A 24,612-nucleotide genomic window follows, 5' to 3' on the forward strand; every position below is an offset into this window, starting at 1 on the left:
CAGTTCAAAGATTATGCAGATAACATTTTCCACATTTTTATACCCCCCTTCTTCCAAAGAGCTTGGGGGTGCTATGTATGATTCCTCTTCTCTCTTTGTCCTCAAAACAACCCTGTGAGGTAGGTGAAGTTGAGAGATAATGATTGCCCCAAGGTCATCCAGGAAGTTTCATTGTTGAGGGGGAATTTGACCCTGGATGTAAGTCCAGTTCTTGAACCAGTACACCACGATAATTACGCCAGGAATTTAACATTGTTTCACTATAAATTCTCAATTTAATAACTGGTTTTTATATACCACCTTTCTTGCCATTGGATTAGTCCTTTGGCTTTATTCAAGGCGGTTTACACAGGCAGGCTTTTTCTAAACTCCTGAGGGTTTTTTTTACAATGACAAATAAGTTCTGTCTTTCAAGAACGATATACATTCTTGATTTTTCTCTGTAAACCGCTTTGTGAACTTTTTGTTGAAAAGCGGTATATAAATACTGTTAATAATAATACTACATTCCGGATGGATCTCATCATGGTCTGGTAAACAATCTGGCTGCATGCTGCCTCCCATGCCAACAGATAGCTCTCTTTCCCACTCACAGAAAGAGTTCTCACCCAATAGGACTCAGCTCGACTTGTCAGTTCTCTGGGTCTCACCACTCACAGAAGCTTCCAGTGGTCATTTTACAAAATGGTTTGCAGTCGAATAGCAAACTGGAATTGGAAACTCGGTTTTAAATTGGGTTTGTATATCACAATTTGCACTACTATGGTTTAGTGTGATGTTTGAATTAACAAACAATTATGGTCATTGGTTAGCCTTTGGAGACCACAGTACCTAAAGAATGGAAGGCTGATCAGACAGAAGAAGATAAACAGTCCTAAACTATGGTTTATATTTCTGGCGTGGGGTCCAAGCCATAATGATTGAAAGCCATTTGTTAGCCCAATCCTATCCAAGGCAGGTACAGCAAGGTCACTAGGCCCATATCCAGTATTGGAGTTGAGCAGGCAGGAGGTCTCTTTAGGTAAGGGGACAAATGCACCCCAGCCTACTCAGTGTGGCTTCTCGGATCTGCACCAGCTGTTTAGCTGGCATAGAACCTAGTAACCCTGTGTAAGGCTTTCAGACCCAGAATGGGATTTAAGATGCGGTGGAGGCCTGATGTGCCTTTTCTGTCCCCTCCCCTGCCCCAAAACACCCCTTGCTACCTCTGGAACACCAACCAACTGCCCCTCCATTGCCTAGTGCAATACTTATCTGCCCTGGCAGCTATTGAGTAGGATGCAATGCCCATGGCATGGTGCAGGCCTTCCCATGGGTGCCACTTATTCACCAGGTGTTGGAAAGTATGGTGCTTTTATGACAACCTGTGCCAGTAGTTGAACCTCAGCACCAACACTGCCCGATTGTAGAATCGGGCTCTGTGTCTTGAATAAATGGTGCTTCCTGTAGACAAGGGAGTTATGAAGACTTAAACATTTGATCAAGGATAATATTAAGATGGGAACATAGAAAGCAGCCTAATACTGACTCAGAATATCTCTCTCAGTATTACTGATACTGAGAGTGGCTCTCTAGGGTTTCAGCCTGGAAATTTTCTCTGCCATGCCTGGAGATGCTGACAGAGATTGAACCTGGGACCTTCTGCTTGCAGGTCAGGTGCACTGCCACTAATGCCCTTCCCTAATGTTGATACTGAGGCATTTACAACATACGTTCTGGGCTCATGGTTGGAGATTCCATGTTGATAACTGGATAATTAAAAATAATGCAGTTTCCTTTAACTGTCAGTTGTTGTCTAAGGCTTGACTGAATTCATGTGTGCTTTTTGCTTTGAAAGGCTTTTCAGTCGCAAAGATCCTGAAGAAGATGGAATTCTTAAAAGAAGAGGGAGGCAAGGCCCGAATGCTAACCTTGTCAAGACATTAGTATTTTTCTTTTTGGAAAGTGAGGTAAGTTATTTATTTATTTGATTTGTATTCCGCCTTTCTCCCCGAAGGGCACCCAAGGTGGCTAACAATAAAAAGATTAAAATACATTAAAATACAGAATAAAAACAAATAAACATTAAAAATAAAGACAGTTAAAAACAAGATTAAAGAATACAGAGCAATCAGCGATAAAAAACACGCAGTAAAAACATTAATTTATAAAACAGCCCTTATAAGGCCTTGAGTTGTTTTTAGTATCTTATTCATTTTATATTGCTATAATAAAAACAGAATTTTTTTTTATGATGCTTGCTTTCCCAAATGGATACCCAGGCAAATTCTAGACTCTGCTTGCGAAGGACTGTCCATAGGTTGTATCTAAAAAGCATGAATCGTGACTTAAGCAGCACTGAATTCAGTGAGATAAGTTGGTTGTGACTTATTTAAGTGATAGCAAAAGAATTTACTTAAGTTTCATTTTCCTTGCATAGAATGCTCAATGTATACAAATCTGCTTAATAGTGCAAATGGCACCAGTTTTTTGCATGAGGTTTTTTCCTTACACATATAGTACATCCTGACAAGTGTTTCTCGTGAACAGAAACACCCTTTTGACTTGATGCTTCAGCTATCTGCTTTGTTACATTTTCACAAAATATCACCATATATATTCATACATACGTCAAAAATTTATGCTTTAAAATTGTCCTGAAAACATGGGTTGACTTATACATGGGTCAATATGGTAAATAAAATTTCTGAGAGCAGCAGCCTGGTGAAGTGGGGTTGAGGCTGGGTTGAAAAGCAAGGTGCAGGAGGGTTTGGGGAAAAGGAGCAATTTTACTTACCAGTAATTGTTCTGAGGCAGCAACAGAAAGCAGCAGCAGCAGCAACAAAACCACCACCACCACCACCACCAGCCATTTTAACTTCTTCCTCCAAACAAAAAGAGAAGTGAAGGTGCTTGCAGGAATTGTGTTCTGTATGAGGTCTGCTGCTATGGAAGTACAGCACTATATTCACAAAACCTACAACTTGCGCAAGCACCTTCATCTCCCTCCCTGTTTGAAGAAGAAGCTAAAATGGCTCCTTTTTTTCTTTTTTGCTGCAACCTCAGAACAATTCCTGGTAAGTTGTTTTCAAATAATTTCATACATGCCTAGTTTTACCCTTGATTTACCTGTGATAATTATTCTCAAGTATCTGTGGTTTGCATTCAGTAAGAAATGTCTTACTAATGACAAGTAAACCCATGATAATGCACATTTTCAATCACACACTTTTAAAGGGAAAACCTCTCTATTGAACCTCTCTATTATGTTGATGTGATTACATCTACCCAGATAGTGAAAAAACTGCATCCATATTTGGTATGGATTTTTGCATACTACTTCTAGTTTATGAAAGACACTTCAAACTTTTAAGCAAAGTCTATAAAGGTTTAGGCTAGGTTCAGACATAATGGCACACCATGGGTTGTTTGTATGAGTTACCTCAAGCCTCGCGTTCTTGTGTTCTTCCCCTTCTGTCTTCCACAGTTAGGAACTTCCATTCATGGTTTGTAACATATTCATGTTAAGACCAACTTTGGGAATCTATGATTTGTACAAATCATAATTAAGAAACCAGAATAAGGTCCTATTCATAGGGGCCCCCAAGTCTCTCCTGATGGTTATTCCCTACAGTGATGATTTTGATATAAGCAGCATGCAGGAAGGAAAGATGAACGATGTAGGCAGCAGTCAGATACTTATTTGGCTTGCAGTGCTGAGTGAATGAATTTATTTGGGACAGCGCACTAGCAAATGACTAGCAGAAAACACACTGGTAGGAAAACCAGAAGTTCAGGGTTCTTTCATACACTATTTAAAATGGTAATACTTAGTAACTGAAGGGAGACATGTAATAAAATGATGGACTGGACTTCCTGATACATTTTTTCTTTTTTAAAATTATAAATTGTAGAAGTGGGTGTGGTTTGCCTGTGTCACAGCATCTACAGTGTTAAATCGTTTCTAAGCTAACAGGCTTCAGAAATTAGTTTTCATGGAACTAAATGTTTAAATACAGCCATTTTTTCTTTTTTTAGTTACATGAGCATGCTGCTTACTTGGTAGACAGCATGTGGGATTGTGCAACTGACCTCTTGAAGGACTGGGAATGTATGAATAGTCTTCTGTTGGAGGAACCACTCAATGGAGAAGAGCGTAAGATTTCACTGTATTTTTTAGCACAAGATTTTTTAAGTATGAAAGTTGTATGGATTATCAGAGAAGGGATGTTTTTCTCATGGGAGACAATGGAGTATCCCTTCTGTGGACACTGCTCTGATCACAGCCATAGGGTGTGTCTACATTGTGACATACATTGTATCTACAACAGTCTGATTCATTGCATATTTACTTGAATGTAAGTTCCACTATGTTTGAATGGGGCTTGCTTCCATGCATAGGTTTGCACCTTACGTCTGTTCAATTTCTTTGTTTTCGTCTTTAGATCCATTTTCCTGTACTGGTATTACAGTTTTCAGGATTGTATTGTCTTGTACGGATGTAATGAAATGTGCTTTCTGGAGTTTTCCTAAAATATCTGCAATAATTTTCATGCTAAAGCAGCACAGTGAGCCCTAGTTTTAATGGATCTTGATTTAACAGACTTTGAAAATAGTGACTATTTTCTGCATCAGTAAAAACTAGCTGTATACTTTTTTCACATATGTCTCCATTGACTTAAATGCCATTCAAATTCAGTGAACTTTTGGCTTGAAGAGACATTCCTTGTTAGTCCGTAAATTGAGAATTCATGAGTATGTAATAGAATTAGTAGATGTTTGTGTTTAATTCTGAAGAACACCCTTACTGCCAAATATATCTGATCCTGTATAAAGCTTTATGTAGTCTCAGTTTTTTTCAAAATAAATTGCAGCAACTGTTACCCTGCGCATGCTGGATCTCGTCTGATCTCGGAAGCTAAGCAGGGTCAGGCCTGGTTAGTACTTGGATGGGAGACCGCCTGGCAATACCGGGTACTGTAGACTTATACCATAGTCTTTCAAGACTGAAGGTTGCCAGCCAACCAACCAAATTGTTTAAAGTGATACCACTTTTGTTATGTACAAAACTCAGAAAACTTGAATTAAAGGAACTTCCAAGCCTGCATTTAAGACTGCTTCCCCTCCTGCCCATTTCATCCTGCTTCATCCTGTTGTAATGTGAGTGATGAAGGTTGAGGTGCTTGTTGCAAGCTTAGTATCTTATTGTGCTATTATCATAGTGGGAGTATCTTTTGACTTGAGCCTTCTTATGTAGGTGCAGTGTTAGGAAGAAATGAGTTGAAAATAATTTGGATTTTTTCTTTTGTTATAATTTCAGCTTTAACAGACAAACAGGAAAGTGCACTAATTGAAATAATGCTGTGTACAATTAGACAAGCAGCTGAATGTCATCCTCCAGTAGGACGAGGCACAGGAAAACGGGTACGGTTTCTTTGGCAGTCTGCATTGTGGACAGTAGAGTTAATATTTTTTCTCTAAAACTTTAATGAGTATTTTATTGGGGGGGGGGGTGGCGCAAGGGTCCCTAATGGTGTTTTTTCTTCAGCATACTTGGGTCAGTTACTTAAAGGAGTATCACAATGCTAGTATTGTTACTTTGCTCAGATACATACCGGAGAGCTCCATAATACAAAACAGTACTTGCACAGCTAACTTTGCATTCTTAACTTTTTATTTACTGTTGTATAATTCTAATGTATGTAACGAAATTCTAACATAGAATAACATATGTAATTCTAATTTATGAAGCTAATGTATGTACTGCACGTGTATAAGCAGCATATATGCTTAAGATACACTATCATCTTTCTGAGATGTTTTTCAGTCCAGAACAATCACCATTGTTTTAGGCAAGAACTTTATGTGGTGTAAATTCTACAAGGGTTGAAAACTTGATGCAACTCTTAGTGCTAAATGTTGGACTTTTATTAAAGTAAGCTTGCTGCCCCTTTTGTGCCTGAGTTGGTTCAGACATGCACCATCTCAATAGAATACCTCCTGTAGGGTTGCCAGGCTTGTGCGAGATGGAGGACAATCTCATGAAGGCAATTGGAAACCAAAGTAGCATGTCTGAACCTGCCCAGATTCTTTATTTTCAAGAGATCCTTGCTTTTGAAAAATGTTCAGTTATTTTGCTTGCACTAATCTGAGTGCTATAAGTCATACAGCTTTTTGTTCCTAAATGTGTTGCTGTATTGTAGTTGTGACAAATGATTGCTATGCTGTTACTTAGGTGCTTACTGCAAAAGAGAAGAAAACACAGTTGGACGACAGGACAAGGATCACAGAACTTTTTGCTGTGGCACTTCCTCAGCTATTAGCAAAAGTACGTATGATTGCATACATATTTACAGTTAGCATTTTTAGGTCCCAGGTCTCCACTGTTCTCTTCATTTGAAGCAGCAAAGTTTAAAATCTTAAAAAAAAAAAAAAAAAAAGATTGCGGGGAGGTAGTTTGTTACAGTCTGTTGAATGCTTGACATTCCTGGTCTTTTAATCAAACTCTTATTTTGAAATTGTGAATTACGGGACATGTTTTGATTTTTACTGGAAAAAAAATTAGTCTGTATTTTAATTTTCCACAGTATTCTATAGATGCAGAGAAAGTCACCAACTTGTTACAGTTGCCACAATATTTTGATCTGGAAATCTACACAACAGGGAGATTAGAAAAGGTAAGCAAACTTAACAGGCACAGTTGAATTGGACATCATGAAATGTAAGCAAATGAATTCTCCTACACTTCTAATTGTGTCCCCCAGCAGGTTCCTGTTCCACTGTAGGGCGCTCATATAGGCTCAACTATGAAATGGTTTCACAGGAGTGTACAACCACTACAGTAATGAGGCTCCATTAACATCATATCATTTTAAAGCTTCGTCTTTGGAAGAGTCTTAATTTATTGCCTTTTTCTGTTTTGGCAACTTGATCAAATGTTCCTGAAAACCATTGCTTCATCTTGTTTTATTAACATCTTTGTGTTCTCCCTTTTGCAGCATTTGGATGCCTTATTGCGACAGATCCGGGATATTGTAGAAAAGCACACGGATACAGATGTTTTAGAAGCTTGCTCTAAAACCTACCATGCGCTCTGTAATGAAGAATTCACAATCTTCAATAGAGTTGACATTGCAAGAAGTCAGCTGATAGATGAATTAGCAGACAAATTTAACAGGCTTCTTGAAGATTTTCTTCAAGAGGTATGCACATGTTTGCCTTGTTCCAGCCTTAGATTATTGTTAGTACCAAGTACCAAGTTGGAGGATAGTTCCATTTACCACCACATGCCAACAAAACCTTCTTGTAAAGTGCAAAAAGAAAATTGTACATCTCTGATATTGGAATTTTTCTCCCCCCCCCCCTTCATGCAATTGTTTCTTGTAACAGAGCAGTTCCAGTCTCATGTATGCCATATAGGCAGAAAATTTCACATTTGGCTAGGAGACCTTTGATGGCTTGGCTTCCTGCTAGGAAATACTTTGTTTTATTGCAGTGGTATAATTATTATTTTTTAAACACAGGGTGAAGAACCGGATGAAGATGATGCATATCAGGTCTTATCAACACTGAAGCGAATCACTGCTTTTCACAAGTAAGTAGAAGAACCACCTGCCTACAACTACAACTTTTATCTGTGTATTTTTTTTTGGTAAATTTACATAGTATACATGTGAAATTACTACTAGGACAACTGTAATTAAAATGTGCAAGCTGCTGTTTTAGTTATAAGCAACATTGAATCTTTGAGCTGTAGCAATTCAAGTCAGCAGCAACATTAGTACAGAAGGCGTATTTACCTACTCTCTGCACTACCCATCCAGCTACTATTACTCCTGTCCCCCATCATGAATTCCGTCACATTTTGAATTAAGGGTCTGCTGGCTCTTAAATGTTGGAAAGGGAGAGCTTGCCTGTCACCCAGGCAACCTCAATTCTAGTTTATCCAAGGAAGCTGTACCTGATATGTGTCTGTTCCTCTGTCCTTTTTAAAAAATTAATCTGGGGTGATTATAAAGAGGAAAAGTCAGTCAGACACATTGCAGTTTTTGTAGCCAGTGCTGTGCTAAGCTAAGCACAGTGAAGAGCTATGGAGGCAGGTGGCATCCCTCTGCTGTAGGGAGTGATCACCCGGGTGTCACCCGGCCTAAGTTGTTGTTTGCACTGTGTTAAAGAGCTACAGTGATGAATAAATTTTAAAGTGGGGTAAAACTGTTGTGTTGATGGGCCTATAAAGCTGCCCTGGGTCCCTTTAGGGAGAAGGGCGGGTTATAAATGATGATGATGATGATTAATGATGTCATAATTTCTCTTTTTTCAGTGCTCATGATCTGTCAAGATGGGACTTGTTTAGTTGCAACTACAAGTTATTAAAAACAGGCATTGAAAATGGAGACATGCCTGAACAGGTTTGTGTGTGGTTTTTAACGTATATTGACATAAAGCGTCTACTACACTTTTTAGTGTTAACCATTTTTCTCGTTTGTTTTTTAATACACAGATTGTTATTCATGCACTGCAGTGTACTCACTATGTAATCCTTTGGCAGCTAGCAAAGATCACTGAAAGCAGCTCTACAAAGGTAAGCCTTGTGAGATATTACTGGTAATTTTATAGTTTCACATTAGAAAAATGTGTGCCACCATGCATGTGATGGGTGAGGAAGGGCTTGTAGCCCTCCAGACCTCTGAAGGAGGGGAGAATCTGTTACACTGGATCAGGAAATCCCACATTCAGATCAGATAAGTAGGAATCTCTGAACAGTTTTTAACATCTCTTTACACGGAGAACAAAGGAGGGAATACCCTGGCTTCCTTCTAAAACTCAAGCCATCTGGCTTCCTTCTAAGGCTCATCAAGAACAATTCCAGGGGTCAAATAATGAGTACATATTTATATCCTTTTTTCAACAAAACAAGTTCACAAAGTGGATTGCATAGCTAAGAAAATGGTTTCCTGTTCCCAAAGGGACTCACAGTCTAAAACAGCTGCAGAAGAAGCACTGGCAGACAGCCACTTGGAGGGACATGTCTGTTGGGGTGAATAGGAATGCGTTTGTTACTTTGCTAAATATGAGGCATAACTTTGAAAGGGGCTTCTTTGCCCACTTGGCAGGAAATAGGCTGGTGTAATGAGACAATTTGAGCAGAATTTTCTTTGAAAAATACTTTGTCTTTTATGGCAAGTTGTCCACCTCTTTAGAAAGCATATGCTTCTATAAGGAGCACAATTTAAAAACAACTTGCTTGTTTTTTCTTTTAAAGGAGGACCTTCTACGCTTAAAGAAGCAGATGAGGGTGTTCTGTCAAATCTGCCAGCACTACCTTACCAATGTAAATACTGCTGTTAAAGAACAGGTTAGTTGCTGCTTGCCATTTGTGGCTTTGTTTTGTATGCAAGTTATTGGAGCATCATAACTTTAATCATCTGAAGCAAGAAACAACTCTTCATTTTCAACATTTGTGTATGGAGGTCTGAGAGCATGTTTATTAGAATATAGGGGAAAGCAGTGCATCCTGAAAATCTCAATATATGAAATGAATTTGAAAAACAGACAGGGCTTTATAGCTGATGGCTCCTCAGGCAAAAGATGGAAGGGGGGAAGGGGTATTTCTGTTCACCTTTCCTCAGAATAAGCCTTCTGTTATTACTTTTTAAATAGGCTTTGCTGCATTCAATAGTCTCTACCCGTAATAAGAGGGAGCACAAGCATTTAAGACCTGGATTGCACAGCTGGATTGGAGCAAGCCTAGGTTTTCTTTTAGCTGTCATTTATTTGCTGACTTGAAACATTCCTATGTGGTGAAATGAGAAACATTATTATATCCTTACTTTGCTAATAGAATGTATCTCCTGATGGATTAGGAGATATGTTGGTTGAATACTCATCTTAAAAATTGGAAATAAAAAGAGGGGAAAGATCGGTGTTCTAGTGTTTGCCAAAGTTAGTTAAATAAGGGGGAGTCAGTCCTGTTCCACCAAGTGAATCTACTCTGAAGTAAGTCCTATTGTGGTCAATGGGGCTCACTCTCAGGAAAGTGTGGGCAGGATTGCAGCATGTGAGCCCAAGCCTATGCATGTCTACTCAGAAGTAAGTCCCATGGTGGTCAATGGAGCTTACTCTGTAGGCTGCCTGCAATAGCCCCCCCCCAAAAAAAAAGAATCAGTGATATTTCCAGCCCTCCCCAGTGCCCAGTTTAAAGTGCTTCTATTTCAGGAATATCAAGATAAAGACCCTCCTGGCTTTGCAAGTGTAAAATAGAAAACTTCCCCTTACCAGTTGAAGCCTCTTTTTTGTCCTTTTTAGTGGGGGGGGGGAGAGGGCTGCCTTCTGGAGCATTTGTTGCACTCCAGCTCCATCGGATTGGGACCATTCTGGTGTCCTCACATTCCCCTTTGCCTGGCCTGACCACCAGCCTACTTGCGAGTAAACATGACATGAGGCTGCTTTGCTTTCCATAGGGCTCAATAGACTGCAGCTGCGAGGGAGGGACCACAAAATAGTTTTGTGTTTACTCATGAGTAAACGCAACCAAGTGGCTTTGTTTCCGACTCAGACTCGCAGCTGGGAGGGAGGGACCTTATCGGGTGTTTCTGGGGGGCTGCATTCATTGGATCGGGACCGTTCTGGTGTCTTTGAATTCCTCTCAGCCTGCCCTTTCTGATGGACTATGGCAAGTTCGCCTACTCACGGGTAAACGTGTGATACGGCTCACTTTCACTTTTCATGGGGATCCATTCATTTTTTCTTTCCGTTTTTTTGGCCATAACTTTTGAAGGAATGGAGCTATTTCAATTCTGTGTTTTGCATTGCACTCCGCTGGGCATTCTGCATCCAATAGTGTATGGCATGATGGGATAGCTCCTGAAGCCGCGATGTTAGCACGTCCTCCCCAGGGCATGTTACACACGTACACCCCAGCGCGTGTCGCCCGGTGTGGCCCGCACCCCCTAGTGTGCAGCCATGGTGAAAAAGGAGCAGCTGCTTTGCATCTCCTGCTGTGAGCAAGAGGAAGGCTGCAACCCAATTCTCCTTTACCTGAGAGTAAGCCCCATTGACTTTTATGGGGCTTACTTCTGAGTAGTCATGCCTAGGATTGGGTATCAAGTCTCTTGTCTGTCCTGCTTACTGATTGGGCAACCAGAAAAGCCTGGAGGAGGTCTGGGCAGAGTGAGGGGGCTGGGGGCAGGCAAGCAGGTAGGAAGCCAGCAAGTTTGCTGAGGCCACCAGCCTAAGAATGGGCTGGCTGAGGGTCCATGAAAGCCCCTTTTCCTTGGCACAGTTGCCTGCAGCTCCCCAGAGCGACCCTCCCTGCCTTGCCTTTGCCTTTCAGAGGAGGGGTGTTGGGCCACAATCCTATCCACACTTTCCTGGGAGTAAGCCCCATTGACTATAATGGGACGTACTTCTGAGTAGACTTGCCTGAGCTGGGCTGGGCTCTCAGGTTCCTATCCAACCCCACTTTCCTGGGAGTAAGCCCCATTGACTATAATGGGATTTATTTCTGAGTAGACATGCCTAGGATTGGGCTTTTGGACACACTTTTTTCTGAAATACAGGAGCAGGCAATTGGGTGGGGGGCAATGTGAGGCAAGTGATTCTGGACCTTTGGAAGGTGTGGACCAGTGAGGGGAGGGACAGTAGGAGAGGTGCTAACTGCAATTATGAGATATGGGGGGAATGTCCCTGTGGGAGGGGGTGGGTGGGGGAGAGGAGGAGAGAGAAGTGCCAATTGCCTGCTCGTGTATTTGAGAAAAAAAGAGTGCAACCAAAAGCCCAGTCCTAGGCATGTATACTGAGTATACAAGTCCCACAGGCACATCCCCCCCCCCCCAGTCTTTGGCTGCAATCCTAACCACACTTTCCTGAGAGTAAGCCCCATAGACTTAATTCTGAGTAGACCTGGTTAGGATTGTGCCCTTTGTCATGTAATGATTTAATTGTATTAATTATATTAAAAATTAATTGTAATATAGTAATTTAATGTAAGTAAAAAACTGGGAGTGTGCCTTGACAATTTTAGTGCCTTAAGCTGAAAATGGTTGAAAATGGCTGGCTTAGACATCTAGTCATGCTGGCCACTTGACCATGGAAAGCGTCTACGAACACCGGCTCTTCGGCTTAGAAACGGAGATGAGTACTGCACCTAGAATTGGACACGACTAGGCTTAATGCCGGGGGGGGGGGGGACCTTTATTTTTACCTATACAGCAACACTCCATAAACTTCTGGAATAGACCATTTCGAAAGTCATTGTGTTTGATTTTTTTTGCAATTACATTTGATTTGTGTTAAGCTTTGCATTTCATTTTGAAAATACTTGTCCTTTTTGCAGGCCTTCACTATTTTGTGTGACGTATTAATGATCTTCAGCCATCAGATTATGTCAGGAGGACGTGACATGTTAGAGCCACTAGTTTACACTCCTGACTCTTCTTTGCAGTCTGAGCTGCTCAGCTTTATTCTTGATCATGTCTTCATTGACCAGGATGATGACAACAACAGTGCAGGTATGGGAATATGTGAAAAACAAACCCATCCTCTGGTCCCCTTGGTGACCACAACACTGTTCTCTGCTTGAGTTCTCCCTTTGAATGCTAGTGACAGTGGTGCTGTGGCAAAACAAAGACAGTATCCACTTTCATAGACCTTTAGGATGGGGATCTGTAGCTAGAGATCTTGGGTTCAAATCCGGAGAGGTCTCCACCAAAAAGGAGTTGTGTTTGCATCAGTGGGGCTTGCTGTCAATCTTCTTCGAGTGGTATGAATATCTGCTCTACTCTCAACTTTGATTCCTTCCTCAGAGTGCCCCCCTTTAAAAAAAAAAAATGGGGTAGCCATGTGTGTAATGTGCATATGTTGCAGCAGAGTCTTATAGAATCTTAAAGTCTTAACTCATTTGTTTAGTAACAGTTTAAACAACCTCCCTGGTTGTCCTGACTTAGTGAAGTATTAAGGCAGGGAACATGGCTTCCTACCTGTGAACAAAAGGACCTAAAGCCCACTGTGGAATGTGAGAAATGCATTAACCGGGCATGGTGTTCATTTGGACCAGCAGCTAGTACAAAGCATTGTTCTTGTTTCAGTACTTGGCACTACCATAATGAGAGTTTGTACTGTGGTCAAAGTATTGTATTTCCTTGGTCACTGATTGCACCTATCTCATAGCCCTCTGATCTCATCTTTTACAACTTATTTTTCTCTTTCTTGATGCATATATGCCTTTTCTGTCAAGATTTCATTCAGTATATCTGATGAAGTGGGCTTTACTCCACATAAGCTTAATCTGAAATAAATTTGCTAGTCTTCAAGATGCCACATTCCTCCAGTAGAACAATTGCTGTTAAGAAAACCAGTTTCCTGTTCCTTGACATCTTCCCTCTCCTATATTTTAAATGAGGGAGCATTCCATTATATGAACTTTGGGCTGCAGTCCAGAGTGGTCCTGTCCAGACTGATGTTGTGACCATTTCAGTACAACAGGCTCTACTTTTCACCTTTATCAGGTTACAAGTTTTGTTTTGAGGGTGTCCTGTGTAACATGTATAATTTTCTGGCACAAACTACTGTTGTCTCCTTTAAAAGAATCTCCAAAGCAAGCTTTTTAAACAGAGTTGTAGCCATAAATAATTATGGAAAGGGACCAGTTATGCTGGTACCAGAGCTGAGATTGTATGCCATGTTTATGTATGCAAGTCTTGGCTTTTGTTTCAGACCATTTAGTGCTTAAGCTCAACTGTGAGTTTAAGATATAGGATCTGAACAACATGGTTGTAAATAGTCAGATATTTTACCAAGGAGAATTGTGGCATAAAGTGTTCAATGAAATAAGTGAATAAATAGCAGGACACCTGATTCTTACTCTAGTTTTTTTGCTACAGTGTGTTACTTTAAATAGCTCTGCAGGGCCAAAAGAAGTAATAAGAGAGCCTGAGGATTAAAGAAACCATGTATACATACCAATTCTTAAATGCCATGCACCCTCTTCTGTTTTTCAGATGGACAGCAAGATGATGAAGCCAGTAAGATTGAGGCTTTGCACAAAAGAAGAAATTTACTCGCAGCTTTTTGTAAACTTATTGTATATACTGTGGTGGAAATGAATACTGCTGCAGATATTTTCAAGCAATATATGAAGGTGATCATCAGGCTCCCAGATTTTCTGAATACATGTGAAGAAGAAATATCTACCTTTTTTATATAAACTCTTGGCAGTCAATTAGGTTGTTTCCTATTTTTTCCATGTAAAATTTTTGAGTGACAGTTGTATCAAATCAAGTAGATTTCCTTCTCACTTCCATCAGCAGTACAGCAGGTCCTCGCTTAAAGTTTTCATTCAACATGGTTTCGTTTTAATTTTGGTTAGTGGTTCTCAATCTTCTGACCTGCATCCTCCACGACTGCACTTTGCACTATTGGAAGCTACTTCTGGGTCACTCCAGGCCCACAACCTACTTCCTTGGCCTTGCCGCTCCCCGGAATGCCTCCGCAAGGCATTCTGGGGCTCAACAATGCTTTGTGGCACAATAGGAAAGCTTTCAGTGAGCCTGCCTCTTGAGGGAGCGTTATTGAGCCTGCCTACAGTAAGATTGGTTTCATTATAAGTTGTTTTGCTTAACTATGCAGTTTACAGTAATCTGTCGAGGACTTAATACAGGACACATATGGGCCACATGTGTCTCTTGTCATTCCCTTAGTGCAGGGGTGTCCAAACATTTTGGCAGGAGGACCGCATTTTTCTCTTTGTTGGGAGCTGGGAAAAAAGAATTAACTTACATTTAAAATTTGAATAAAGCCAGCCTTTCCTTTGCTGCCGCTGCTGCATCACAGATGTGAAACAGCAAGCAGTGGAGGAAGCACTCATCCCACAGCTCAGGTGAGAGGTCGAACAGTCACCATCATGCTGAGAGCAGTTGCGTCAGGCCAGCATGGGCTCCAGCAAGTCTCCGGAGGGCCAGAGGCTCATTGGAGACTGGAGACTCCCCGTGGGCTGGATTGAGAGCCCCTGAGTGCTGCTTAAGTGACAGTGTGCTTGAAGTATGAGCATCCCCTTGCATCCCCCTCCATTTTTAAAATGTTTCTTTCACCTTCTTGCACCAAGACTGCAGCTACCAGAACACCAGGGTTAGGGCAAGGTCTGGTGCTGTGTTGTCCCCCGTTCCCCCGGCCGTGAGTTCTTCTACTTAGAGCTGTTGCAAGGAAGAGGAGGCTCCAGCCCAGTCCACATCAAGATCTGTGGTCTAATACAGGAGAAACTCTGATTAGTTTGTTGCATTTAATTATATGTATACCAGTTTGGGAACCCTCAACTCGAAAGGGGGCGGGTTAATTAATTAATTAAAAGTGTGTTTCTTAGCAAATGAATGTACTTCTGTAAATTGAATGCTAATTGTTTTGTGTTTTGTTCCTGTTTAGTATTACAACGACTACGGGGATATTATCAAAGAGACAATGAGTAAAACAAGGCAAATAGACAAGATCCAATGTGCAAAGACTCTCATTCTCAGTTTACAACAGGTAAGTGTTTTCTCAGTTACCTGCTCTGATGCTGGATAAAGATAAGAACTGTGGCTAAAAAAAAAATCTTCAAATTTAATGTAGCTCTGAAGCTGTGGGATACGTTATCATTCCACTATTATCTGAGCTTATCTTTATACTTATGTGACATTCAGTCTTAACTTCAGCATAGGCAGTTTAGGTCAGTCTCACTATGCATGATAAATTGTTTGTTTTTTAAATTGGGTTTTCTTTTCAAAAAGAAATTAAGTAGTGTGTGTTTGAGAAGTAATTTGAGAAATTTCCTTGATCATGCTTCATACACAAATAAAGAATTAATATGATTTGTAAAGATCATCTGGGAACAAAAGGATCTGAAAAAAACTGCCATTTAATACAAAGAGCGCCCAATACCTACCGTATTTTTCGCTCCATAAGACGCACCTGACCATAAGACGCACCTAGTTTTTAGAGGAGGAAAACAAGGAAAAATATTCTGAACCAAATAGTGTAATAAAATATTTAATAAACTATAACAGAATAACATTTGAACCATGTAAAGTGAACAGCAGTCAGTGGCATTAAGAACCATTATCACTGTCATTAACAAATGGAGAGACTTAAAGGTTTGAGTACTCTAGTTTTCTGGAAATCCCAAGAACTCATCATCGCTAGAGTCAGAATTTATGAAGCTCACAAAAGCAGGTGCACACAAATAGGGGATCACATTATCTTTCTGCTACAATGATGTTCTGCCAAATTCCAAACCACTGGGCCTCGTGCCCGCTTAAGGCTGATCAGTCCCCCTTGTGCAACTCACCAGTGCAGCAAGCAAAAGTGAGTCCAGTTCCAGTCCACAGATGCCAAGTAAATCAGTCCCATCAATCAGAGTTACCAAATCAGAGTCCAGAGCCAATAAGCCAAATTACAGTCCAAGGTAGGGTTCCAGGTAGGTCAGTCAAATCCATCAGGGTATCCAAGTCCAGTCACAATCCACAGTCAGATTCCAAATTCAATAAACCCAGTCAGTCTCCTCTCCTACCTCCAACCTGCACTCCTTCAAAACCCACAAACCCTTTTTGCCTCTGGTACTCCTTATATCCCTGAGGGCCCTATTGCCTTCCAGTGGCTGCAGCTGTGCAGCACTCTCTGCTGGATGCCCAGGCCTTACCCTTAAAGGGGCCACTGCTGACACCACATCTACCTCCTCACCAGATCTTCCTGGATTCCAATACGGGGGGGGGGGGAAGCAGATCTCTATACAGACCAGTGCAAAAACAGGGGAAAGGTGTGGGGGAGGGAAGATCTCTGTATAGACATCACAGCAAGACCAGTGCAAAACCCCTTGCACACAGAACCACACAGAACCATCAGGTGCTCACTCCCTGGGCTCCCTGGACTCACTCCCTAGGCTCCCTCCCTGGGCTCACAAGCCTGCCAGGGGCTCACTCCTAGGGATGCTTGGACGGGAGAGAAGCCTGCGATTGACTCATTTCGCCTGGAGATCGACTGGTAGCTCTCAATCGACATAATGAGCACCGCCGCTCTAGGGGCTTGCTCAGCAAGACTGCCACCCCACCCACGCTTTCCTGGGAGTGAGCCCCAGTGACGCTGAGACTTACTTCTGAGTAGACAGGAGGGCTTGCTCAGCAAGACTGCCATCCCACCCACGCTTTCCTGGGAAGGCGAGCAGAGCAGAGCGGGCAGGGGGCGGGGCCGGGGACAGCTTTTTTTTTTTTTTTGCAGTATTCGCTCCATAAGACGCACACACTTTTCCCCCCACTTTTGGGGGGGGGGGGGAAGTGCATCTTATGGAGCGAAAAATATGGTATAATAGGAAGAGGGAGGTTTTTTTTGGTGATGACAAAATGAAAACACATAACACAGCTTTCTGCAATGAACATTTTTATAAAAACAAAACTAAAAAACCAAAATCTGTAAAAAAATAAAACCATTTTCTAATACCTCTGCATTCATGTGACTGTATCACCTACCTAGTACACTTTTTAAAGTGATTATTATTTATAGTTTACATAAGTGAGCCCTTGGAATAAAAACACATAACCGCTTTCTGCGCTTGGTATTTTGGAAAATACCAAAATACATGAAAAATAAAACAGTTTTCACCCACCTCTAGTTATAGCCTTATGATGCTGGTATTGAAATAACTGATGTATAGGATATTTACAGACGTATACAAGTACATAATTTTTGTGATAGAACTTTTAAAAATTGAGTCTTACCTTCATGAATTGAAACAGTATTCTAGTTCTGAATTTGTTGAGTGACTGAAAATGGCAAGTCCTAATTAAGTTTTATAATGTATGTGTACTGAACTTCAGAATTTATAAACCAGTTATTTTGACAAGCTCTTATTTAGACTGTTTTGATTAAAGTTTTCAGAAGTCAGTTGCCTCATGACATTTGACAACTAATAGAATGTGAATGAACATTTTCTGGAAAATATAAAATCAAAAGTGTTTGTATTAAGACTGAAAAATCTTTTCTTCATGCAGCTTTTCAACGAGATGATCCAAGAAAATGGTTATAATTTTGACAGATCATCGCCTACGTTCAGCGGCATTAAAGAGTTAGCTCGACGCTTTGCTTTAACATTTGGACTTGATCAGCTGAAAACAAGAGAAGCCATTGCTATGTTGCACAAGTAACTACTTAAGTGTTCTTTACTTGATCCAACAGAAGTTCATCCTCCATTGATTCTGTAGCTTTTTGTGAACTTAATTGATATAATCAGCAATTCCCCACTTTTACAATTTGCAGCTAGAGAAAGGAGATTCAAAATGAGCAGCTAGATTGACAAGTAACTTGAAATAATTAGTTCAGCTGTGGCATTGTAGCCACACTTCTGGTATTCAAGTACCTGTTACTGATTTAAATGACTGCTAAGTGCAAGTGTTAATGATTATAGGCACATGGTTTTCTAAATTAGTACAGAGTAGATGGCCATTCTAGGTAGGTCAGGTTGGCATGAACTGATCTAGTCTGAAGTTTATATCTCTAATGGTGCAATCACACAGAACCAAAAATGGATGTGTCATACTAGAAGGATACTAATATGAGAATTCAGATATTGGGGATGGGGAGAAAACCCTTCAGATGATACTAGGTACATTTAAAGTTTTTCAGTTGAATTGGAGAATTAACTCCATGCATCAGCTTCTGTGAAGTGGGTACTTCACAAAGGAAAACAGTATTGCATTTCTTCAGTGTTTTTTTTTTTTTTTATACTTAGCATATTGTAAGTCACTGTATCTGTAGAATTGTGCACACAATTCATGTCAGAAAAATAAAGTCTGTTACCTGTTTTTTGTTTTAGTCTTGCTAAAGACTTTCATTTAGAAAGGCTCACTCTGTTTCCTGATTGTTTTTCAGAGACGGCATAGAGTTTGCTTTCAAAGAGCCTAATCCGCAAGGTGAAAGCCATCCACCTTTAAATTTGGCATTTCTTGATATATTGAGCGAGTTCTCTTCTAAGCTTCTCAGGCAAGACAAAAAAACAGTGTAAGTATTTTGTGCAGATTTCTTGGTATTTGGAATTCCTTGTTTAAATATCATGTTCTTTTAGATTATCAAGAATCCATTATTGCCTAATGTGGAAGCAACTTGAGTAAACTTGCTTCAGAAGATCTTGAATATCTTGTGTTTACTTAGTAACTAATTGCTTCGTATCTATCTTCTGCACTAGGCACTTGAATAAGCAATGGTCTTAAAAATATAAATACTATCACAATGCGCAGAACATTTTTGGAGAATTCTTTCACAGAGTTGTGGTGAAATAGACTTTAGCACTGAGAGTCAAGATTATTTTAGAATATGGATGGGCAAGTGGGTTGGTCATGACTCAGAGATGGAACATGAATAGTCCCTTCTCCTGAGCTCTGTAGAACTTGGGAGCTGATTCTAGAAGCACCCTCATGTTCTAGCCTTAGAGTCCATTGGTGTCTTCTGTTCCTATTGCATTTCTGCTTTGGAGCTATTTGGCTATCTAGTTTTGTGCAGTTTTGCCAGTGAGGTGGACAAAGACATATGTAAGAATACCTAAGAGGATGTTGGAAAGCTGGGGCTGCGGTCTTGTGCTCGCTTACTTAGGAGTAAGCTCCCATGGAACACAGTGAAACTTGTTTCTGAGCAAATATACATAGAACTGCAATGGTTAATTTCATACAGTATATGTCATGCTCCATATGAGCAGCTTTGACTTTGCCTATATATATATGTGGTTCTGAAGAAAGAACTATGACTGACAGCAGTGACTGAAGAAGAAAAGCCACCCAAGTGCTAGTTAATTATCATTTCTGTCTTTTAGAGTATTGAAACAAAAAGCTTCCAGATGTAATGCCTATTAGTGTTTTCTTTGTGTGCTTTGAAAACATCAACAAAGTGTTTTAATACTTGCTTGTCTCTTTTTAAAGATATGCCTACCTGGAGAAGTTCATGACCTTTCAGATGTCTCTGCGAAGAGAAGACGTGTGGCTTCCGCTCATGTCTTACAGGAACTCTTTGCTAGCTGGGGGTGATGATGATACTATGTCAGTCATTAGTGGAATCAGTAGTCGAGGGTCTACAGTAAGGAACAAGAAAACAAAACCAGCCACAGGGAAACGGAAACTACCTGAAGGTTTGACTCTTTCTTACTGGGAAGCATAAATGTTTTGTGTTGGGGACATCAGAGTAAACTGTGCCTCACTTTATATAAAGGCCTCCTTCTCATGACTGTTCTGTCAGTTCATATCTTTCACGTTCCAATGATTGTCCCAGCAGTACATAAAACATCAAAGCATTCAGTTCTGCTGTAGCTAGGTTGACATGTTTCCCATTCTCCAGACTGCAAACCATAATGCTCCTTCCTGCCCCCTCTCATGTGTAAATTCCCCTCCTTTGTTTTCTTAGAAACCTTAATTTACTATGACACCTGACTAACTTTAGGCAAAAGTTTATTGGCACTGTCCTAGATTTGCTTCCAAACTGTATTTTGAAAGAAGAAGAAGAAGAAGAAAGGTCCCCTCTGCAAGCACCAAGTCATTACTGACTTTTGGGATGTTGCCACTTCTGTAATGCTTTCATGGCAGACTATAAGCGGGGTGGTTTGCCATTTCCTTCCCCAGTCATGTTTCCCCTAGCAAACTGGGTATTCATTTTACTGACCTTGGAAGGATGGGAGGCTGAGTTGACCTTAAGCCATCTACCCAAGATCCCAGCTTCCACTGGAATTGATCTCAGGTTGCGGGGAGAGTTACTGTTTGCAATACTGTGACCTACCATTCTGCACTACACGAGGCCCTGTTTTGAAAATATGGTTTTAAAAGGCAGTGCTGATTATCCTAACCATATTTTGCCTTAAGTCTGGTGGAGCTCTTAGCCTGTGCTTACTGCAAACCAGGAATGGGAGAGGACTGGAAGTTTACATGCTTACAGCATGTTCCAAATCATGGTTTTGAGATTGGGAAACCTAACCCCTGAATTGAGCCTGTACATTGCTTACTTTGGGTTGTATCCTAACCTTTTGTAGAGGGTGTCTCCATCTGGAAATGAAAGGAGTGTCGCACTCATGCAAGGTTCCCTTGTGTGAGCACAGCTTCCCTCTGTGTCTGGAAAGATGGAGCTTTTAGCAATAGAGCAGTGCTACTCAGAAGAGTAGGATACAGCCTTTGTCAGAATAGGACTTGATTTCAAAAAAATGGGCAACAGCCCTCAAGATTGCAGGAGCATAAAAAATATATTAAAATAAGATTTTAATGTGCCTGGCGATGAAGCTCTTACTTAGTTATATAAAAGAATATAACTGCCAGCTGCGTCATCTTAGTGCACTGCATTTTTACAGATATTAAATAACAAACTGTTGCTGCCATTTTCTCAAGTGCTGTCAAAGCACTTGGGTTCTGAGTTGTTCTGAAGCAGTTGTATTTTTCTCTCTAGCTGAGGAAAGCAGCAGTAGTGACAGCATGTGGATGAACAGGGAGCAGACAATGCACACGCCGGTCATGATGCAGACGCCACAGCTCACCTCCACCATCATGAGGGAGCCCAAAAGATTGCGGCCTGAGGAGAGTTATATGGGTGTATATCCAATGCAGGCTGAACACCATCAACCTCCCATTGACTATAAGTATGTATATATTTGTTTTTAATCTGTGCTGTGCTGCCACCACTCGGATGTTTGTTCAGTCTGTGTGTTAAAGGGAAAACAAAATATATATATTTTTTCCTTTCAAGTACGCAGGTAACATGGATGTTGGCTCAAAGGCAGCAAGAAGAAGCAGCCAGGCAGCAGCAGGAGAGAGCGGCGATGAACTATGTGAAGCTGAGAACTAACCTGCAGCATGCCATGTAAGTGGAAGGAGTGGAGATTGCCAGAAAGGAGATCAGTGCTGCTCCTTCTCCATTGACATTTTTGACCTTCTTTATACAGTATTTGCATTTGCACTGCTTCTAAGTACCGGGTATCTGGATACACAGACCAAGAGGCAAAAACGTGAAACTGGTTCCTGAGAGCTCCCCCCCCCCCTTTCTCAAATACAGTTGGATCCCTTTTACTTACCCCCAGAGCCATGTGGCAAAGTGCTTTTCAGCTTGAGATTTTGGAAGAGAATGAGCAACTTGTGCAACTCTGCAACACTGGGCACAACTTCATAATAAAAAATGCTATTGAAACCATTTTTGCCCAGCCCACAAGTGCACACATTTGATCCCTGTTGTACATATGCATTGGCAGGCAGAAATGGCTTAACTTTTGCTAGTGGTGTAGGGAGGCATGCAGAAAGGTCAGTTGTTACAGTTCCAGCTCCAAAGCAGCCTGGATGCATAAACAGTGTTCAAGCACATCTGCCTTCGGTTGGAGTATCATTTGGTCATGTCTAATCCAGTGGCATAAGTTGATTGTTCAAAGCAAAACATGCACACACATGCTTGCAATCCCCTCTGTTGAGCATAATTGTTGCACCTTTATGTGCATGCAACAGGTGCCCTGAAACATTCCTCCTTGCAGTTTCTTGAAAATACTACTGTGTAATCTCTGGATGACTTGGATGCTGAATTGATCTGGAAGCTAGAGTGGAGCTAGGGGAAGCCACTGGCTCTCATCCCTGAATGAGATTGTTTTGTTGCAAACGTTCATATTAAGTCAGGCCTTAAAAGTGTTCACATTTATTCTGAGATACACTTACCAAGCGCAACATCCTCTTGTTGAGTGTAAGTTTTTATTACTAGAATTGAATCTAGTTTGATTGCATATGCCAGAGGTTTTCCGGCCTGACATGTCTACATAGTGTATATTCAGACATAAACGAGTTTAGTGGATTCCAGCCAAAGTGAACATCTCTATTTTTTAAATCTTCCTCCAGTCGGCGTGGCACAAGCCTAATGGAGGATGATGAAGAGCCAATTGTTGAAGACGTGATGATGTCATCAGAAGGGCGCATTGAGGATCTCAACGAAGGCATGGACTTTGATACCATGGACATTGATCTAGTAAGAAAAATTAGTAACTTCTGCAGGGATGGGCACTCGTGACTAGCAGACTCAACTTGAGTTGTGAAAACATGCGTTTTCCAAGACTCCTAGGAACTTCAGTCATGAGCTCCACTGACTGCCTGGCTCTGATCCGAAAAAAGTCATGACTCATAAACATGAGTCACGAAGACTTGTCGTTTTGTGTTGGCAACTCAGCTTTGTGCATGCGTGCACTTAATATTTTTTCGTCACTTCCACGTTGCCCTGAAAGATCTTGTGGGCGATCTGGAAGCTGGCATTCAAACCAGTGTGAGCAGCAGACTTGGAGGGAGAAGGATAGGTTGGCTCTGGGAGGCAGGGGCTGGAGGGGAGGAGAGTGGCTGCATGAGACTGTGGGAAGGAACCCAAAATGACAGGAACAGCCAGGACACCAGTGGAGGACTGGGCTCTCTCATCCATTTCAGAAGAAATGGACAATCAGTTGACCAGATGATGACCTGATTGTGATGACCCCCTGTGGAGGGGGTTCTTGTGATAGGAAGATGCTAGATAATCCAGGGGTAGGGCTAAGGAGGTGAGCAAAGCAGAGGAGAGGCATTTCCTTGAGTTTGTTCTTTCCAAACTCATGGGTCATTTGAAGTGAAGGACCAACACATAGTTGACGGCAGAAGGGATGGGAGCATCAAAGCACTGTTAAATGAGAATTCCAGCACCCCCACTTGCACCTCCGATGTTTTCTGCAGAGCTGCGCCTGATTCATGACTTGATTCGCTTTTCAAAGACTCAGATTCAAGTCAGAATGACTCTAAAAATGCTCAGGACAAGTTGCAACCACCACTGTTGTGAGTGAGTCAAGTCCAAAGGGGGCGGAGACTTGTGACTTGGTGCTATGACTCCAGCACATCCCTGCTTTTCTGCGCTAATCTGACACCAGCTCAGATATTTTATCTACTGGTGTAAGATGACTGTAGTAGCATAATTCTGCCATTGCAGGTTTTGGTTTCAGCTATAAACCTTGATTGTATACTAGCTAAAGTTAATTAGCTCTAATTCCCTTAATTAGCTCTTGGGGTCATCTGTCCCAAGAAAATGAATATGAGCAAGTGGTCACTGGTTTAGTTTTTAAAACAAGAGTGGCAAAGAATGTTGTTAAGGCTCTGGATACTGTTATGTTCTGTCATTTCCAAAATGATGATATCTGGTTTGCTTAATTTAGCCACCGTCGAAGAACAGAAGAGAAAGAACAGAGCTAAAACCAGATTTCTTCGATCCTGCTTCAATCATGGATGAATCTGTAAGTGCAATATGAGATAATTGAATAAAGCAGTGGTTCTCAAACTTTGAGGGAGCCTTACTCCGTCAGTAAGGTCTTGTGGGGGAGGGGCTAGGGCAGCGATGTGATCCCCAGGATCATGTCGCTAAGGAGGGCGAGGGGGTGCTTTGCACTTACTTTCAGAAGGCAGGGCTGCAGCAGGCTACAGGAGGTGCAGGTAGCCCTGCACAGCGCTCCCCGAGGCTTGGAACTTTCACTAAAAGCAGGCGCAAAGCACCTGCTGCAAAACAGAAGTGGTTTGTGCCTGCTTTTAGTGAAAGTTCCAAGCCTCCGGGAGTGCTGTGCAGGGCTCCTGCAGCCTCCTGCAGCCCTGCTTTCTGAAAGTATGTGCAAAG

General features: G+C 41.3%; 1 protein-coding gene across 4 annotated transcripts in view; it reads left to right on the forward strand.

Annotated features, from left to right (window-relative positions):
- STAG2 (STAG2 cohesin complex component) overlaps positions 1-24,612 on the forward strand; it is an 86,266-nt gene that overhangs the window by 51,629 nt on the left and 10,025 nt on the right. For all 4 annotated transcript variants that reach the window (XM_066639895.1, XM_066639898.1, XM_066639896.1 and 1 more), the window contains exons 14-33: positions 1,838-1,949; positions 4,018-4,135; positions 5,300-5,403; positions 6,215-6,307; positions 6,567-6,656; positions 6,978-7,181; positions 7,503-7,573; positions 8,300-8,387; positions 8,480-8,560; positions 9,242-9,334; positions 12,314-12,488; positions 13,977-14,116; positions 15,394-15,495; positions 17,991-18,139; positions 18,868-18,996; positions 19,908-20,113; positions 21,412-21,601; positions 21,709-21,822; positions 22,836-22,962; positions 24,161-24,238. In XM_066639895.1, coding sequence (XP_066495992.1) covers positions 1,838-1,949; positions 4,018-4,135; positions 5,300-5,403; positions 6,215-6,307; positions 6,567-6,656; positions 6,978-7,181; positions 7,503-7,573; positions 8,300-8,387; positions 8,480-8,560; positions 9,242-9,334; positions 12,314-12,488; positions 13,977-14,116; positions 15,394-15,495; positions 17,991-18,139; positions 18,868-18,996; positions 19,908-20,113; positions 21,412-21,601; positions 21,709-21,822; positions 22,836-22,962; positions 24,161-24,238 — 2,464 coding nt within the window. The remainder of the gene's footprint in view (positions 1-1,837; positions 1,950-4,017; positions 4,136-5,299; positions 5,404-6,214; positions 6,308-6,566; positions 6,657-6,977; positions 7,182-7,502; positions 7,574-8,299; positions 8,388-8,479; positions 8,561-9,241; positions 9,335-12,313; positions 12,489-13,976; positions 14,117-15,393; positions 15,496-17,990; positions 18,140-18,867; positions 18,997-19,907; positions 20,114-21,411; positions 21,602-21,708; positions 21,823-22,835; positions 22,963-24,160; positions 24,239-24,612) is intronic.

Source organism: Tiliqua scincoides, chromosome 12 (assembly GCF_035046505.1).
Source record: "Tiliqua scincoides isolate rTilSci1 chromosome 12, rTilSci1.hap2, whole genome shotgun sequence".
NCBI classification, from domain to species: Eukaryota; Metazoa; Chordata; class Lepidosauria; order Squamata; family Scincidae; genus Tiliqua; species Tiliqua scincoides.